Source organism: Fringilla coelebs, assembly GCF_963513975.1.
Source record: "Fringilla coelebs genome assembly, chromosome: 17".
In the NCBI taxonomy this organism is placed as follows: Eukaryota; Metazoa; Chordata; class Aves; order Passeriformes; family Fringillidae; genus Fringilla; species Fringilla coelebs.
In genome coordinates, this window is record NC_140043.1 from 3,476,157 (window position 1) to 3,493,685 (window position 17,529).

At 54.7% G+C, this 17,529-nt stretch overlaps 5 protein-coding genes across 6 annotated transcripts in view; 2 read left to right on the top strand and 3 right to left on the bottom strand.

The window, feature by feature from the left end:
* The window catches only part of RNFT2 (ring finger protein, transmembrane 2), a gene marked incomplete at its 3' end in the record, with an annotated part of 28,436 nt that extends 27,461 nt beyond the window's left edge, over positions 1-975 (bottom strand). The window contains exon 1 of the mRNA XM_084217286.1: positions 847-975. The remainder of the gene's footprint in view (positions 1-846) is intronic.
* An 85-nt stretch (positions 976-1,060) lies between these two features.
* Positions 1,061-6,459, top strand: SPRING1 (SREBF pathway regulator in golgi 1). Its single transcript, XM_084217013.1, has 5 exons — positions 1,061-1,270; positions 1,868-2,024; positions 3,245-3,396; positions 3,910-4,023; positions 4,971-6,459. Exons 1-5 carry the CDS (start codon positions 1,160-1,162, stop codon positions 5,052-5,054), a joined length of 618 nt encoding a protein of 205 aa, XP_084073139.1. The 5' UTR covers positions 1,061-1,159; the 3' UTR covers positions 5,055-6,459.
* Positions 6,460-7,251: 792 nt separating this feature from the next.
* Positions 7,252-7,851, bottom strand: VPREB3 (V-set pre-B cell surrogate light chain 3; the record flags this gene model as incomplete). The annotated part of the gene is made up of 2 exons (XM_084217335.1): positions 7,252-7,580; positions 7,803-7,851. 2 exons carry the CDS (start codon positions 7,849-7,851, stop codon positions 7,252-7,254), a joined length of 378 nt encoding a protein of 125 aa, XP_084073461.1.
* Positions 7,852-9,672: 1,821 nt separating this feature from the next.
* On the top strand, positions 9,673-13,410 carry LOC311160487 (uncharacterized protein C22orf15). Of its 2 annotated transcripts, XM_084217313.1 has the most exons (6): positions 9,673-9,795; positions 10,810-10,896; positions 11,090-11,215; positions 11,471-11,545; positions 11,955-12,127; positions 12,841-13,410. In XM_084217313.1, the coding sequence occupies exons 1-5, from the start codon at positions 9,771-9,773 to the stop codon at positions 12,107-12,109; spliced, it is 468 nt and encodes a 155-aa protein (XP_084073439.1). In that variant the 5' UTR covers positions 9,673-9,770; the 3' UTR covers positions 12,110-12,127; positions 12,841-13,410. The 2 variants fall into 2 exon arrangements, with proteins under 2 accessions (XP_084073439.1, XP_084073438.1); XM_084217312.1 differs by having other exon boundaries at positions 11,955-13,410.
* An 83-nt stretch (positions 13,411-13,493) lies between these two features.
* Positions 13,494-14,783, bottom strand: CHCHD10 (coiled-coil-helix-coiled-coil-helix domain containing 10). The gene is made up of 4 exons (XM_084217314.1): positions 14,710-14,783; positions 14,442-14,622; positions 14,137-14,281; positions 13,494-13,751 (listed from the first exon to the last, which is right to left on the bottom strand). The coding sequence occupies exons 1-4, from the start codon at positions 14,763-14,765 to the stop codon at positions 13,732-13,734; spliced, it is 402 nt and encodes a 133-aa protein (XP_084073440.1). The 5' UTR covers positions 14,766-14,783; the 3' UTR covers positions 13,494-13,731.
* Between the last annotated feature and the right edge of the window lie 2,746 nt (positions 14,784-17,529).

Consider the following 17,529-nt stretch of genomic DNA (forward strand, 5'->3'; position numbering starts at 1 on the left):
CATACATAGAGAGATGTATCTATTAATACAGTTCTATATATATACATACATATACACATCTCTCTATATACACACAAATACATAGTATACATATCTAGATATAAATACATATCTATGTATAGGTATGCATACATGTATACACACTTATATACAGACATATCTATTAATACAGTTCTCTATATACATACACATCTATATATACACACACATACATATTGTATACATATATATGTATAGGTATACATACATGTATATACGTATCTATAGAGACAAATATCTATTAATACGTTTCTATACCTATACATACATATATACATCTCTCTGTATAGACATATATACATGGTATACATCTATAGATTTACACCTATATGCATTTGTAGAGATATAGATATACATACATTTATAAACACATATATATACAGACATATCTATTAATACATCTTTATACATATCCATACGTATACACATATATATACGCATATATACATGGTATACATATATAGGTATGCATACATGTATAGGTATACATGTACGGGTATACATATATAGGTATACATATACATCTATATATATACACAGTGTACCTATGTATACATACATATACACATAGATATGGATAGGTATACATACATACATATATATATACACAGAAATATCTATTAATACAGTTCTACACCTATACATACATCTATATATGTGCATACATATATGCACGGCATACATCTATAGATATATACGTATATACACACAGATACATATACATATACACATACATACATACATGCATACATATACACACACACCTATGTATGTATATAAATGAAAACCATACAACTCTATACGTACACGCATATATACATGCACACATAAGCCAGGCCTTTTTTCCGGTTAGGTGGGGGAAGGAGGTTCCCGCTGGAATGCCTGGCGCGGTGCCCCGTACCCAGCGGCTCGGCCCGGTGCCGGTGCTGCCGGTGCTGCCGGTGCTGCCGGTGCCGCCCCGCGCACGCCCGGCCGCGGTTTCCGCCCGCCCCGCCCCGCCCCGCCCCGGCCGCCGGCGGAAGCGCTCGGGCCGCGCTGGGGCCGCGCTGGCGCCGCCCGGGGCTCGCTGTGCGCCCGCCGGTGATGCCGGCCCCGGGCCCGCGCTGCCCCTCGCCCGGCCATGGTGCCCTGCGGGGCCGTGCTCTGGCGGAGGCTGCTCCGGAAGCGCTGGGTCCTCGGCGTCGTCTTGGGGCTCTCGCTCGTGTACTTCATCAGCAGCACCTTCAAGCAGGTCAGTGCCGGCCGGGCCCCGCGCAGCGCGGGCTGCCTTAGAACATCCCTATGGCACGGCGAGTCTCGTTCTCCAGGTGCTGGCACCGCACCCCTGGGTAATGCTGCCCTAAGAATGACGTTATAAATGTTTAATGGATGCAAGAGTTTAAAATAGGAATGCCTGGTTCTGTGTTTGACAGCAATAGCGGTTTGAACCAAAACTGGGAAAAGAAAGTCTCCACTGGGTTTGCTGGGTGTTGTTGTTGTCTCTCTTGGGAGTGGTGATTCCGCTGGCAAAGGGCTCATGAAAGAGAAATATGTTCAGCTGTGGTTATTTAATATAAAATATACTACTTTTGTGGCTGTAGTGTCTGAATTCAACTGTGTTAGCTGATCCATGGTGAACTGGAATACCCTGACTTTACTGGACTGTGTGTCTTCCTGTTGAAGTATGAAGTAAAATACTACAAGTAGTAAATTGTTTACACCATTGATGCTGGAGTTTCCTGTGCTGGGGTTTACGAGTACTAGGCATCTTTAATCCTGGGAGAGGCACGTGGATTGCAGTGGCAGGAGGAACTGGTATGTTTGGTTGCATTCCTGTTTTTCCTTGCAGGAAGAGAGGATGGTGAGAGATCGCACTCTCCTCCAAGTGCAGGAGCATGAGCAGCCCATCATGTGGAAGGTGAAGTTCAGCTCGGGGAACAGCAGTCAGCTGAGCAACCAGTGCAGGAACTCTGTGCAGGGGAAGCTCCTCATCACAGATGAACTGGGTACAGTTGATATTTAGTTGAATTTATTCTGCATTTGGCATTGCTGAACGCTGCTTTGCCTGTCTGGCTGCTGATGGCACTTTGATGGAACAGCTGCTCTTTATTAAGGCATTTTCACTCAGCCCTTGGCCTGTTCCCCTCTGATGCCTGAATTTCACTGTGCCTGCAGGTGCTGCTGCTTTGGTTGTGGTTTGCACCAGACTCAGGCCCAGGGCTGTGTGTGTGACTGTGACCACCTAAAATTCAAAGAATTCCAGTTACCTGTGCACAGAACCCAGGCATTGAGTCCTGCTCAGTTTGCTGTGGTTGCTTGCAGAACTCTTTGTGTCTCCCTGCAGAGTGCTGCTGCTGTCAGGAGGGTTAGGGAGAGCAACTGAGGAAACCTTGACCTTGTACGGAGGCAGCTCAGGGCTGGTGTAATTAGTGCTCAGCCACAGTTAATGAGCTTGTCTGACCCTTGTAAACCCAAGGTTATTATCACTTGTTTTAAGCATTAGAAGTTAGAGACTCTTTCCTGCCCTGCACTGTGTTGCTCTAGACCTGGATCTTTCTTGGCCACAAATCAAGGCTGTAGGGAACCCACCACAACTTTTGTGATTTGCATCAATGTTAAATTTGGCACTGCCTGACTTAGGCTTAGTGCCAGTTCATAAGACCTCTAAAAATCACAGCTCTCTCACAGTCTAACACTGTGGTAGTACTGTTTCTATATATATTTAATATGGTGTGTATTCTGTAATATACACCATATTTTTATATTGTTAAGGATTCCCCTCAGCAATGAATATTACACTGTCCTGCATGGCTAAATCTAAGTCTCTTCATACTGAACTGTAAGAGAATTATCCAGACACAGACCTGTTGCAAAAACTTTTGTCGTGGCTTTTTTTCCAATATAATCAATGCCAATCCCATTTCCCCTTTCACAACAAGGAACTGTGCCCAAAAAAAGTCAGAACTGAAATAATCTTGCATTTAAATACTCATGGTGTATATAGAGCACATATTAGAGCAGGATATGATAGCTGTGCAGGTAACACCAGGCTGTTTGAAACACTGCTCTCCATTTCAAAGAGTGGCTGCACAGGACTGAGGGGGGATCATAATCTATTAAATGACAAACAAACCTGCTCTTAAGGATTGTCATTCTTACTGCAGATTTTCCTAGAACATACAGGGGGTGTGCCTTGCCAGTTGTCACTCCTGTTGCTGTTTTCCAGGCTACATCTGTGAGAGGAAGGACCTGCTGGTGAATGGCTGCTGCAATGTGCACGTGCCCAGCACCAAGCTGTACAGCTGTGACAGCTGCCTGCCCAACGGCTGCTGCAGCATCTACGAGTTCTGTGTGTCCTGCTGCCTGCAGCCCAGCAAGGTGATGCATTTCCTCCTGCTTTCCAGGTGTTCTCAGCTGCTGGGGTCCCTCTCTGTGGCTAAGAGGAGCTTTTCCCTTAGAGGGACAGTTCCTTTTCTTGGAATGATGAGGAAAGCTTCCAAAGAGCGTATGGCAAGCTGTAAATAAAGCTTTAACAAAATTCATCCTTCCCACTTTTTGGGAGGAAATACTGGGAGTCTTGAAAAGTGTTTCACCTTCAGGGGAATTGGATTTGCTGAAGGGAAATGATTGCAGAAGAGTTACTTCAGCCACTATTAGTTTTGTAATTGGCATTTCCCCTTTTTCTGTGAGCTTCTCTTAGATTCTTGTCCTGGGGTTAGATTCTTGCTGGGGTTCTGAGGCATTAACCTTTCTGTGCTTGCTAGAAATCCTAAGTGGAGCTGCTTACTGTTCCTCTGATAGCTGAGCTTTGTAGGCTGGGGTGGGCTTTGACTACTCTTTGCTGAAGCAGAGTGTTTCTGATTTTTGCCTTCTCTTTGCTGCCCACTTCAGCAACATCTCCTGGAGCGGTTCTTGAACCGGGCGGCGATCGCGTTCCAGAACCTCTTCATGGCAGTGGAAGATCACTTTGAGCTGTGCCTGGCCAAGTGCAGGACTTCATCACAGGTGAGGCACCAGCACAGGGCCCCAAAAGTGCCCTTGGGAAATGGGGCTCAGTGCTGTGAATGGCTGGTGTGTCATGTTTGTATTTTCATGAAAGCTGAAGCTCTGGCCGAGAGCCAGTCTGCAGGCAAAGCAGGCATTTAGAGCAGGATGAGTTGCACATTCTCTGTAGAAAAGAGGGGCTTGACCAAAAAGAGACTGAGTTCAGCCACCTGTGAAGTTCTCAGATGAGTTCTGGGGAAGATCTCATTAGGATGAAGACAGTGAGAGGTGTTTCCAGTAGCTGAATGATCTTTATTTGAAGGTACAGCTGGACACTCACCATGTGCTGACAATTACTGTGTTGTAATTTCTTTGCTTATTAAGGACAGAGGTGAACTTCTGTTACCCATGTGATTTTAGTAGAAGTTTTGCTCTAAGCATGCAGTGGTCCTTTTAGAAAGTGCTGTTGGCCATGTCCTGCAGCTTCAGTATTTCAGGTAGCAATAGGGATGGACTGCAAACAAAGGAGAGAGTTCCAAATGCCTCCAAAGTTACTGGGATTTTTTACCCATAAAATATGAACTCTACCTCTTGTCCAGAAAAATGCACACATCTCAAGTTGCAAACTTTATTGTGCTCTGCTTGCTTAGAATATTTGATGATACTGCCTAAACTGATCTATTTTTTTTTTTATGAACTCTGTTCACACCTACTTGGGTACTCTCTTGAAAAGAGAGGTTGAAAATGAGATTCTGGTTCAACATTGCAGTGCTGTAATACATCAGCTGGCTCTTGTGTGCTGGCAGTGCAGAGTTCTTTGATCCAAAGACACTCTGATGTGTAGAACAATTTGGGATTTATTTTTATTTTTTGCCTGTGCATAAACACTGTGGGTTTTGTCCCTCAGTGAAGGGATGCCTTGTTTTACTGTGTGTAAATTGTTAAAGCTTCTCCTCCTTTCCTGGCAGAGTGTGCAGCATGAGAACACCTACAGAGACCCAATTGCCAAATACTGCTATGGGGAGTACCCCCCAGAGCTCCTGCCTGTCTGAGAGCTGCAGATCTGAGCAGCAGGAGGAAGGAACTGGAGCCTTGAATCCAAAAGGACCAGACAGCAGCTGCTGCTTCACCAAAGCCTCAGTGTAAAAAGCTTGCCTTGTATGTGGGGGCAAGCCCAGAGGTGAAGAGAGGAAGTAAGGAACTGCTGGGACTGAATCTTGCTTTCTTCAATTTATTGTGCACCTGCTTTGGAGTGCTGGTACTGTGCCAGAGCATTCATTGAATACTTCCTCTGAATTTCAGGAATCATGGAGTCAGTCTAGGCTATAGAACATGATGGGGAAAATATCTAATGTGGCTTTGCAGCTGTAAATGGGGGTTCAGTTGTGTCTCTGCAGTCCAGAGACTTTCCAGGGTGACAGAAGTAACAGGAAGACTTTTCCTTTCAGAGGGCAAAGCATGCCCACTGTGCTTCTCTCTCTGGAACCCTTCTTGACATGCATGGTGTACACTACATATGTAATTATCAATTATTTATTCATTTTATATGGGTCACTGGCTGAAAGTACGGATGCTTTGCATAGCTAGTCGTGGATGCCTTTCAGTCCCTGCTTTGCTGTGTCAGCTAGAAGGGATATTTTAGATCCTGACTAAAGTTGGTAGGGTTTTTTCTTCCCTCCTTAGTCTAAAGGAATTGTATTGGGATTTGTCACTATAGTCCTTATGTTCCTCTTAGTGAGTTTAACCATTCAGAACTCCAATGGAGTTGTTCTGCCACAGTCCCATAGCACAAGAGAAGAGCAGGGATCTGCCTAGGATGGGATGTTTATTGTCTCTAAACACTTTCCTTGTTACTCTGCAGCAGTTTCCTCAAAGAGGAGTCCAGTTTTGTGAGCAGCTCTCTGCTGTCCACTTGCTGACAGGGAGCAGGGAAGATTTGTTTGCTTGAACTTGTTCAGGCCTTGGTATTTCAAATTCACTCCTGGTTGTGCAGGAGGCCAAAGGGTGGAGCTGAGCTCTCCCCACCACCTTTCCCGGAGCTGCCTGTGCCTTTCCAGCCTGCTCTAGTGAAGGAGGCAGGATGGCTCTGCCAGCCTTGTCCAGCTCTCAGGCAGATCCTGAAATGTTTTACATCTGCATCTCAGGCAGCAAACAGCACCTTCCTTTTAGCCCTTGGAACCCCCTTGCACCAAATTCCAGCTGATCTTCACCTTTGACAAACATATTAAACAGGACTCAGTTAAGAAGACAAGAATTCAGTATCCCATGCTTGCTTTACACAATCCAGTGCCCAGCTCCTGCCACTGTACCTCAGGCAATGGAAAAAGGAAGACGGCAACCTGCGGCCAGGAGTTTAGGATAAAAGGAGGCTGCGTCCTCCGAAATCTCGACAGAGACCCCACGGGGCTATGGCGTAGCGGACTCTCTCCTTTTATTCGAATAAAGTTGCAGGACTCCTCTGTCTCCTTTCTGGACTTCTCGCACGTACTGAGCACCCGAGAAGAGCAGCGGCCCGACCTGACCTCCGCGGGGTCCTGGCGCGGACTGAGCTAACCCGGAAGTGACGCGCCTGGTTTTGTATTCCCCCGAGCCAATGGTATCGCGGGCTGCCTCTCACGTGACCTCTCAGTGCCCGCCCCTGGGTCCTAACTCCCGCCGCCGGGCGCGCGCCGAGCTGAGCATGCGCAGTGCGGCCGTCCCGGCATTTCCCCGGTTCTGTGGGAAAATCCTTCATCCTCCCCCCAGACTCCCCGCGGGAGCACGCGTGTCCCTGTCCCCTCAGGAGCGGTGCTGTGCGACCAGGGGCTGCTCCAGGGGCGGGTGAGGGCTCCCCCCGGCCCAGAGACCCCGCCAGGCCCGCAGCCCCTCCTGCCCGCCCTCACGGCCCAGGGACGCACGACACGAGCCGCGGGGTAAGGATTAGCCTTTATTACCTTCATTGCCTTTAACTAAACTCTGCGGAAGCCCCAGCCGGGTGAAGGCCGCCTCGTGCCGGATGCTGGAAGAGCCCAGGACAGCCAGGCCGCTGCTGAGCCCCTCACCCTCCCGCTCCGAGGCCGTGCCCGGCTGTCTGATGCCCCGTGAGGGACGCTTGGGGACAAAGAGGAGTTACTGCACTTCCCACACGAGGCAGCGCTGCCGGGCCTGCTCAAGCGTGCAAAGATGGATTTTTCCCATCCCTCCCAGGAGTGCCGCTCTCCCTGCTGGCAGAGGTGGCCAAGGGAAGCAGAGAAAGCTTCGGGTGGGTCTCTAGAGCCACCTGAGGGCGGGTGATAGGGCGCAGTAATAGGTGCCGTTGTCGTCCTGGCAGGCGGCTGCGATGGTGAGGATGCAGGCGTTGCTGGCCAGGTCTTTGGTGGCCGAGAAGCGGTCGGGAGTCTTGGCGGGCCTGTGCTTGTCTCGCTCGGAGTTGTAATAGAGCAGGTACGTGAGGGAGTGCCCCGGGCGCTGCTGGTACCAGGAGATGCCGAAGTGGCTGATGTTGTACTGCGGGCTCAGGGTGCAGGAGAGCCGAGCGCTCTGCCCGGGCTGCACGAACACGGAGGGCGGCTGGCTCAGCACGGGCTGAGCCCTGGCAGCTGCACGCACCGGGGATGCAGTTAGTGATGGGCTGAGCCGTGTTCCTCATCACCCTCTGCCCCAAAATGTCCACAGAACATTACCCAACAACCACCCTGCTCATTGCATCACAAGCAAACCAACTCAAACCAAGCTGCCCTACTCAAACCAACCCCCCTTGGACAGCCCAGGCCTGCCCTCCACCTTGCAGTGCCCCAGGAAGAGCTGACTCCCACTCTTACCTGTGCCCAGCATCCCCAGCAGGAGCAGGACTGTGAATCCCAGGGCCATGGCAGGAGGCAGAGGAAGGGAGGCTGTTTCAGAGCAGCCCTGGGGTGCTGCACAAAGCCCGGGTGCTGTGCCGTGCCCACTGGCGGGGTGTATGTAAATGAGACGGGGGGCTCAGGGACTCTGCTCCCCGGGGCTGCTCGCTCTGCTGCAGCTGGGCTTCAGGGAGGGGGTGAAAGCCACCCACCTCACCCCAGACCATTTCCTTCAGCTGCACCAGCACACCCACAGCTCACCCCACGCCCTGGGCACTGGGGTGGCATTGCTGACCATCTCTCTTGGCTGATGGGAGGAGCAGAGAGGTTTCCCTGCAGTCCCACACTCAGGCCCTCTGCTGCCAGGCCTGCAGGAGGCCAGGAGCCTGAGCCTCACCGTGCCAAGGATGCCCTGGGGAGGCAGCAGGCTGGGGGCCACCGGGGAGAAGGGAAGTGTCCCATCACAGAAGCAACAGAAGAAAAGCTGCTGCTGCCTTCATGCAGCTCCATCACGGTGACAGGAATGACTGGGCAGGATCATGGCATAACTTGCAGCAGGGGCTGGGAGCTGAGGTGTGCTGAGGGTGCTGCCTCTTGGCCAGGGCCACCTCAGGAGCAGCAGCCACGGGCAGCCCTGGTGGGTGGGTGGCTGCTGAGGCCAGCGGGGAGGAGCGTGTCCCCAGGGAGCCAGGGCAGGGCTGGCTGCAGCACAGCTGCTGCGGAAGGACAGCAGACTGTCACAGCAACGGCCACCAGCTCAGCGGGCGTGAAGCCACTCCTGCCTGTGACACTGTGTCACATGGCCACCAGCCCAGGCTGTCCCCAGCAGTGAGGGCAGCGGGCTCTTCCCATGTGCCAGAGCCACTGGGCGCCTCCTGCCCTCCACAGGCAGGCTCAGCCCCTGCCGGTGCCACCTCATCAGCACCCGGGGACAGCCACTCCCTCCCTCTGCAGCACCCACAGAGGCCCCAAGCCAAAGACGTTTGCATGTTTGTCCCTGCAGCTATCAGCAGTTTGTGTTTGATGAGCTCTTGCAGGTATGAGCACCCTGCAGGTACAGCTCCCCCACACTCTGCAAAGTGGTGGCAAGATGAACACGAGTTCCCCTGCACACATCTAGGGGAGGAGTGTGATACACACACACCTTGTCCCAAGCTCTGAGCAGGTCAAGTCCATGGATTAGGCTGACTGTGAAATGAAACCTGGCAAGACAGAGAGAAATCACCTCTCCATGCAAAGAGGGGCATTCCAGAGAAAGGGAGTTTGTCCTCAGGGCAGTGAGCACTGGATAATGCAGCACATCAGTGTTGTTACTGCTTCCCACCATTCCAGCCTCCCCATCTGCTGAGCAGCCCAAGGACACGATTTCATCTATGTTTTCCACAGGAAAAGGGGATGATGCTACAGGGCCCTGACTGCAGGGACACTTGCTCAGCAACATCTGGGCACCAAACAGAAGATGCAGGCAGCACATGACCATGTCCACCATGGGGCTGCAAAACCCCAGTGCCCCCTGCTCCAGGGGGATCCTCAGGGGGATTTTCCAGTGGCATCCAGCCATGTCACACGGCAGACCAGGCTGGCCTTGCAGCAGTGCTGGGCTCAGTTAGGAGGAGGGTGAACAGATGTGGCACCACCACAACCCAGATGAGCTACAGGACAAATTGGAGGGGGGGGGTGGGAAACAGCACGAGGCTACAAAAAGTTGGAAATTCAGAGCATCTGGGACCACATGGAGCAGGCAGCCTTCCCACAGGCTGCTGTTTAGTTAGCTCAGCTCTTGCTCTGCTCCCCTCTCCCCCCGCAGGACGCTGGAGAATCTGCATTCACTGTTGCTGGGCAATCTGGCTACTGAAACCACAACAGCGTCGGTGGGGACGGAGCCTCTGTGCCGGGGGCGCTGCAGCAGCTCCCAGCGCTGCCTGCGGGGAGCGACCCGGCAGCACCATGTTCGCCACGGTGAGATTCGGAGGTAGGTGGGGGTAGCCGGGCACCTGGGCCACCCTTGTCACCCCCACGAGGGGCAGGGAGGGACACAGGGAGGGACAATGCCCAGTGCTGAGGGAACAGGCAGGAGAGCAGCATCCCGCACCTCACTGCTTTTCAAAAAGGGAGCTCTATTACCCCCACACTCCAAATCATGGAGGGAAACCACGCCAGCAGAGCTGAGCTAAGCACAGGGAGGGAGGCTGGAGGTGAGGAGGAGTTCCCAGCATGGCAGCTCTGGGAAAGCACCGGAGGGGACCCTGCTTATCTAGACACAACCAGAAGAGCCATGGGGCAGAAGTGCCAGCTGCTAGCAGAGCTCCTCTGTTCTGGGCTGTGTGGGAAGGGTTCCCTGGCTAAATCCTGGCTCCCAGTGTCAGAGAGGAGGCATTTGTGGGGAGGAATGAGCAGCCCCTATCCTGACCTTACCCAGCTGGCTGATAGCCTTGGCCTTACCCCAGGCACTCGTGGCTGAAGCCATCAGACACACACAGTCCTAAGCCTTTGCTCCCTCTGCTATTTGAATTGGATCCCCAGCTCTGACTACTGACGTGTGTCAGCCCTGGGGGATTTCTCAATTGTGACAAACTCGGTCAGAGTTCACGGCCAAAATATCCCCGGGTGACTCAGCCACAATCTCCAGCTCCTTCCCCTTGTGACTGGGACCAGCTCATAGGAGGGCACTGGCAAGGACCAGGACTTCCTGCTTTTTCCTACTTATGCTTGGTGAAACAAAGTTGAAGGACAGAGACACTTCATCAGTCACAACCATTCTCCCCAAATGAAAGTGCTCATCTTCTCCCCTTGCCTTGGGGCACTCTTAGTACCCACTAGCAGCAGCCATGGCTGCAATGCAGCTGCTCAAGGCCCTGCTGGTGCCACGTGGGGGTCCTGCCTTTGCTGGCCACAGTGGGCACCTCTGAGCCACCCGCTGTGCCCATGTGGTCCCTGGGTTTGGGGTGAGCACGCTCCTATCTCAGGTCTCATTCCCTGTTTGCAGCCAACTGCCAGGAGATGGTGAACCTGCTCTGCTGCGTCCGGACCCTCACAGGCCACCTGAAGTGGAAGTGTCAGTGCAGACCTGAAGGTAGGAGTGCTCTGGGCTGTGGTCACCAAGGGACTGCCACATGGGAGTCACAGAACATCCCAAAACACAGGGAAAGGGACAGCAAACCTCCCACTCCCCAGATCTCAACAGATTCTAAGTGTAACTTGCCAAGGAAAATGCCTCTAAACCCCTCAGGGGCAGCCTGGGCTTCCTTCACCATGTCTCTCACCAGACTGCATCGATCTTATGGATGAAAAGGGCACCCTGATGAACCTGAGCAAAGTGGAAGATCCTGCATCTGAATATGCCAGTAAATACCTGCAGGGAAGGCAGCGCTACATCCTCATCAGAGCTGTCCGTGAGTTCCTGTGCAGCCAGCCCTGGGCAGGGTCTGCTCTGGGGGCAGCTCTGGGGAGGGCTCTGCTCAGCAACCCAGAAGCTCTGAGGAGGAAGAATCCAGCTCAGATGAACAGCTAGAGCTGAGCCTTTGTTTGTCCAAGGGCTGCTCCAGGGGAGAAGGAACTTTTCCTGGGCAGAACCACCTACCCCAATTACAAGCCTTCAGTTTACAGCCAGGAGAGAGACTAATCCATTTCTCCCATTCTGCTGCCAGGAGAAGAAAACTCTGAAGCCATCTGCTACGAATCCTTGCTAGAGGACCTGGGGAAACACTACCCTGACCTCCCAGGTAAGAGCCAGGCACCCACCTCACCTCCACAGAGGAGTCAGGGGTGCAGGCATGACTCCTGTTCCCAGCTCAGCCCTTGTACAGCACCTGTGGGATTCTCCTCTGATCCCTGTGCTCCTTCAGGGCTCCTGTGGGCAGTGAGTGCATTCAGGCACCAAGGGAGGGGACAAGTAAGGCTGTTGTGCAGGACCCCTCCCAGTTAGGGGTGACACCTCACACCAGGCAGAGCCCTGCCCAGCTCATCCCCCTGGCAAAGAGGCTCATCTCCTTGGAACAAATGGGGGGAAACCCTCCAGTGTCTCTCCCAGGCTGTAGTCTCATGGTTGGCAGTGCCCTGGTCAACATGTAATGGGCAACTGACCAACACAGCAGGAAAACACAACTCTGGAAGGGCATGGTCACTCCACAGATCGGCTGCAGGAGCTCTCAGGAAAGACTCAGACAACAGAGCAGAGGAAGAAGGGCTCCTTACAGAGGGCTCAGCCTCACACCAGCACCCGAGCCAGGAACAGGACCACCTTACAGAGCAAGAGGAGCCTGGAACACAAGAGCACCCCTAAATGAGGAACAGACCCATCACAGGTCAGCAGGCAGCACAGCCTGCACCAGGACCCCAGCACCTGCCCAGGTTCTTATTCCAGCACAGCGAGAGTCCCTGTACCGAGCCCCTTTCCCTGGGATCCCCTGCCCCCCCCAGAGCTGCACCCTGACAAACCCAGCATCACAGCCAGGCACAGGCACCATCCTCCTGCTTCAGGGGGGCTCGTGCTCCCCTGGCATGGCCTGCATCCCCAGGGACAAGAACCTGCACCTCCTTCCCACCCCCCTGCACTCCTGTCCCTGGCTGGGCCTGCTTCCCACTGCAGCACTCCCAGAGTGGCAGGAGAAGCTGCTCCAGCCACAACTGCAGAAGCAGCACTCTGCCAGGATGGGTCAAAGGCAGAACACACCTGCTGCAGGTGCTGCTGCTCCTTAACAGCTTCTCCACCCAGAGCAACACACCAGCTGTCTCATACACCTGTTTCTTAAAGGGAGGCAAACAGCTTTGGAGTGGCTCCTCCCTGCTCTCACAGGACAGCTCAGCACACAAAGCACTTGGGCTTTTTATCTCTGCCATCTTTTTCCCTTGGCTGTCTCTAAAGAGAACACAAGGCACCCCTGAAAAGGCCAGGCACAGCACAGGGTATCTCCACCAAGAACTTAAGACTGTGACATTTAGAAGGGGCAGGACTTTTAGCACCAGCCTCCAGTATCTGCTAACAGCATTTATCACCAAGATTTGGATTTCCTCACAGATGCCAGCAAGGGGCTGAGAACTTGTCCTTCATTCAGCAGCCAGAGATCAAAAGGTTAAAAGACTCATTCTGGCATGAAAAATGCATCAGTTAAATACCTGAAAGTGTTCTGGCTTCACTGCTGTGCCACTAAAACTCCAGCTGAAACCTCAGAATTCCCTCTTAGACACACGTGAGGAACAGGGTGTCCCTGCTGGAGGCCAGTCCATGGGCAGCAATCACGAGGCTGTGCTGCCAAGGTGACTGGAAGAGCAAAAACTTCACCTGATGCCAGCGACCTTGAGAACATTGCATAACCTGCTAAAGCCTCAAGTCACATCAGCCAACTGCACCCAAGTCCCACAGCCAGACAGGTCACACTCAGCTCTGAGTGCAGGACAGGTACTCAGGAAGAGGATATCTATAGAAAAGTAATTTGTCACTGAAAATCCCGTGGGACACGTGTTGGCTTAGCTCTCTGCAGCCTCTCCTGTGCCTGGAGGGCAGCCAGTGTCTGGATCCCCTTGTGCCAAGTCACACAGGCCCAGTCCTTGCTAGGCTGCACCCCCTGCTTGCAGGAAGTACACACGTGTGCCTTGTCCTTTGGCTGACAATGTTAACGCTTTGGTAGCTTGATTTTAGATTGAGAATTAAATAAAGAATGTGCACAGGTGGTAGGTCCAAATAAATTCTTTTATTTCTCTGTAATAAATACAGTGCTATCTGAACACTGAAGAGCTTTGGGTCCAACCACTCCTTTCCTTCCCTACTAGTTCAGAAGTGAATTACCACTAGAATACTCCTGGGCTGGTCAGTCTGCTCCCTCCAGCTCACTCCCTGTCTGTCCTGCTGCTCCCAGGGGAGAGCAGGGCTCTACACCACGATCCTCTTCCCTACGAGGGCACAAATTCTTCACAGGAGGGAAGAAACACCTACAGGGAGAAAGCAGAAGGTCAGCATTAGGAACACGTTCCAGCAGCTGGAGTTAAAGCTCTCTCACCCAGTGTAACCAGGTCATGGCCTAACTACTGACAGCAGCTTGTACCAAATGCAGCAGGAATTACAGAGTCAGCCAGGGAGAGCAGCCAGCAAGAGTGGATCCTCTAAGAAGGTGTCTAGAGCCTCCCAGCCTTCACAGAGACATGGCCACAATCATTTCCCCTTCCCTTTCCAACCACCTGTCTGACTAAAGATGGAACTGCTTCCTACTAAAGCCCCAAAGGGCACCATAACCCCAGAAATCGCTTCTGCCACCTTCCAACCCTGGGAGGGGCCGTGCTGGCGGCAGCTCCCCCCTGCAGGGCAGGGCACGCTCACCGTTGCTGTACTTGCACTGCTTCAGAGCCTCGTTGAAGCCCTCGCACAGGGTCAGGTCTCGCTGGTTGGTGGCGCACTCCAGGAACTGCTTCATCTCATAGTGGCACGGTCCGTACGGCGACTGCTGCAGCACGGCCCGGGGCTCCTGCGGCCACGGGCCCGGTCAGGCCGGCCGGGGGCAGCGCCGCCTGTTCCAGCGCGCTCCCGTCCGTCCGTCCGTCCGTCCCTCCCGCCCCCGCTCCCCTCTCCCGCCGCCCCAACCCGCCCAAGGGCGGCCCAAGGGCACGGCCCAGCTCCGCTCGCACCTGGGCGGGCGCCGCCGCCTTGGCGGGCTCGGAGGAGCCGCCGCTGAAGACGCCGGTGATGGCGCTGCCCACGACGTGTCCCACGGCGGAACCCACGGCCACGCCGGCCGCCGTGCTCGCCATCTGCGCCATCAGCCCGGGCTGCGCCGGCTGCGCCGCGGGCGCCGGGGCCGGGGCCGGGCTGTGGAGAGAAGGGAGTCATGAGGGGCGGCACAGGGCGGCGTGCCCCGGTGTGCCCGCCGAGCCGAGCCGGGCCGGGTCGCGGTACCTGGCGGGCGCGGGGTGCGCGGCGGGCCGGGACACGCTCCTGCTGCCGCGCGCCATGGCTGTGCGCGCGCCCCGCCCCGCGCCCGCCTTTAGCCGGCCCGCGCCGCCACGTGACGCAGCGCGCACGCGCAAACGGCGGCCGGAGCCAGGCCACGCCTGCGCACCTCCCGTTCGCCGGCGGCAGAGGGCGCGCGAGACCCGTGCGGGCCCGGGAGCGGGAACCGGTGACAGGGATCGATCATGGAACCGGTGAGGGCATTGATCACGGGGATCGATTATGGAACCGGTGACAGGAATCGATCATGGAACCGGTGACGGCATTGATCACGGGGATCGATCATGGAACCGGTGACAAGGATCGATCATGGAACCGGTGACGGCATTGATCACGGGGATCGATCATGGAACCGGTCAGGGATCGATTATGGAACCGGTGACAGGAATCGATCATGGAACCGGTGAGGGCATTGATCACGGGATCGATCATGGAACCGGTGACAGGAATCGATCACGGGATCGATCATGGAACGGGTCAGGGATCGATCATGGAACCGGTGACAGGGATCGATCACGGGATCGATCATGGAACCGGTCAGGCATCGGTCCTGGAACCGGTCAGGGATCGATCACGGGATTGGTCATGGAACCAGTCAAGGGATCGATCACGGAACCTGCCAGGGCATTGATCACGGGATCGGTCATGGAACCAGTCAAGGGATCGATCACGGGATCAATAATAGAAGCGGTCACGAGATCAGTCATGGAACCGGTGACGGGATCGATCACGGGATCGGTCACCGAAACACCGAGACACGCCAACACCGGGACACCCCCCGAGTGCAGGCGCTGAGCCGGGGCCAGCAGTGCCCGGTGTCCCCAGCACCGCGCGGTGTCTGAGCAGCCCCGGCCGGTGACCCCAGCGCCGCCCTGGCTCAGCGGGGTTGGAAGGTGACAGCCCTCCAGTCTGTCCCTGCTGTCCGAGGCAAACATTCCCGGCACGGCTCGAGGCCGTTTCCTCTTGCGCTGCCTGCGGGAGCAGAACGATCCCCCCGCTCCGCGCTCGGCCCGGGAGCGCAGGGACGGCGGCGCCGGGAGCGCAGGGCGGGAGCCGGCAGAGCTCCGGTGCCGGGCTTTGCCGAGTGCTCCTGCCGGGTGTGGCAGAGCGTGAAGGGGCTTGCAATGGGCAATGAAGGCGGCCGCGGTGCAGGAGAGGCGGGTAAGGAGGGAATGTGAGCGCTCCGCAGCTGGGGCGGGGAAAGGAGGCTGCCCGGGAGGAGGGAAGGGAGGAATGATGCGGTCTAAACCATTGACCAGCAGAACAATTTTTGCAGCAGCCCTCTGGATACAAACCAGGAGATCAAGGAACACTTTGCAAGGCGTGGACATTGTTGGGCAGTAGGAATCCATGAAAAGATGATGATGAGCCCTCAAATCGTGAAGAGACAGGCTGGACGACGCCAGCTTTACCTCCAAACCAATTTCCTGACAATCATCTCTTCCCTGGCACCCCCACTTGTCTCCAGGGCCTCTGTGGGTCCAGGACTCCTCTGTGTCTCCCTGGAATGGGCTTTGTTGCCACCCCTATCTCTGGGTGTTCCTTCTGCCCAATGGAGAGAAAGAAACTTCCAAAATTGAGAAGGATCCAGATGATGTCCAGGGGAAAAAAAAAATACCCCAGCTGTGTCGTGTCTCTAGGGCTGCATTCGTACACTCAGCAAGTTGTGAAAAGCAGCTCTTTGGGCTGGTTCATTGACTGGCAGGAATTAGAGAGCTCAGTCACTGCAGGGCTGGCAATTAGCTGCTGTGGAAGTGTTTTTGTAGAGTCAAATTTCCAGCACGAGGGGAAGAGAAAAGCGTTTGTAAAGCAAGCCGCCCCTCGGCGCGGGAGCCGGGCGGGCAGGGGGAGCTGCAGCTCCTGGGGGAAGGAAAGGGTCGTTCTCAAACAAACACCACTGCCAGGGGAACACCCCCAAATCCCTCCCGGGGGGGCTCTCCTGCCCCGGGAGCTGCTGCATTTTACACCCTGCCTGTCCTCTCCCAGCGGCAGAGGGGCCGAGCAGCTGGAAAAGCTGGAATGGGACTGGAAAGTCCCGGCCTCAGCAGCACCTGCACTTTTCCCTTTTCCCAGCTCCTGGGGAAGTGGGGCTCCCTTCCTTGAAGGGAAGAGCGTGGCCCCGTCCCGAGGAGCCATGAGGTGGGAGAGACAGGACAGAGAAAGGGCAGGAGGGGAGATGGGGTGGGTGAGCTCAGGGAGCCGCTGGCTGTGAGGAGCCCCAGCTCTGCGGCTGAGCCGGGCTCCTGCCCTGCCTGCTCGCTCCTGGCAGCTCCGGGGGCTCGGCATGGGCTGGAGGGAGGAGAGGACGGACCCGCAGGGGCACAGGGGGTGCCAGAGCCGCGGCCGTAAGAAATCAACATTCATTAGTTCCAGCACGCACAGAAGAACTTGCTGAAGGAGCCCGGGCTTCAAGCTGAGCGCGCCCCTCTCAGCCGCGTCTGGGGGACCCTTTGATTTGGTTAATTAGACACAAAGTTTTTCTGTGCCGTGGGAGGCCGGCTCTGCGCTGATGAGAGCAGCTACCCCGGCTTTACTAATGAGATAATTCGGTGTGTACACAGCTCCGCCCTGCCGAGCCCCCGCTCCCCGCCGCAGAGGCCTCGCACCGGCGGCGCAGGGACGGTGTCAGCTCTCCCTGCCGAGGAGCCGTCCCACCACTGCAGGAGGGCCTCATTTACATCCAAATACCCTCGCAACAATTTTCACAGTTTGACTGGCCAAACTTCCACATTCCGCTATTTTCCACCCTAAATTTGACCTTTGATT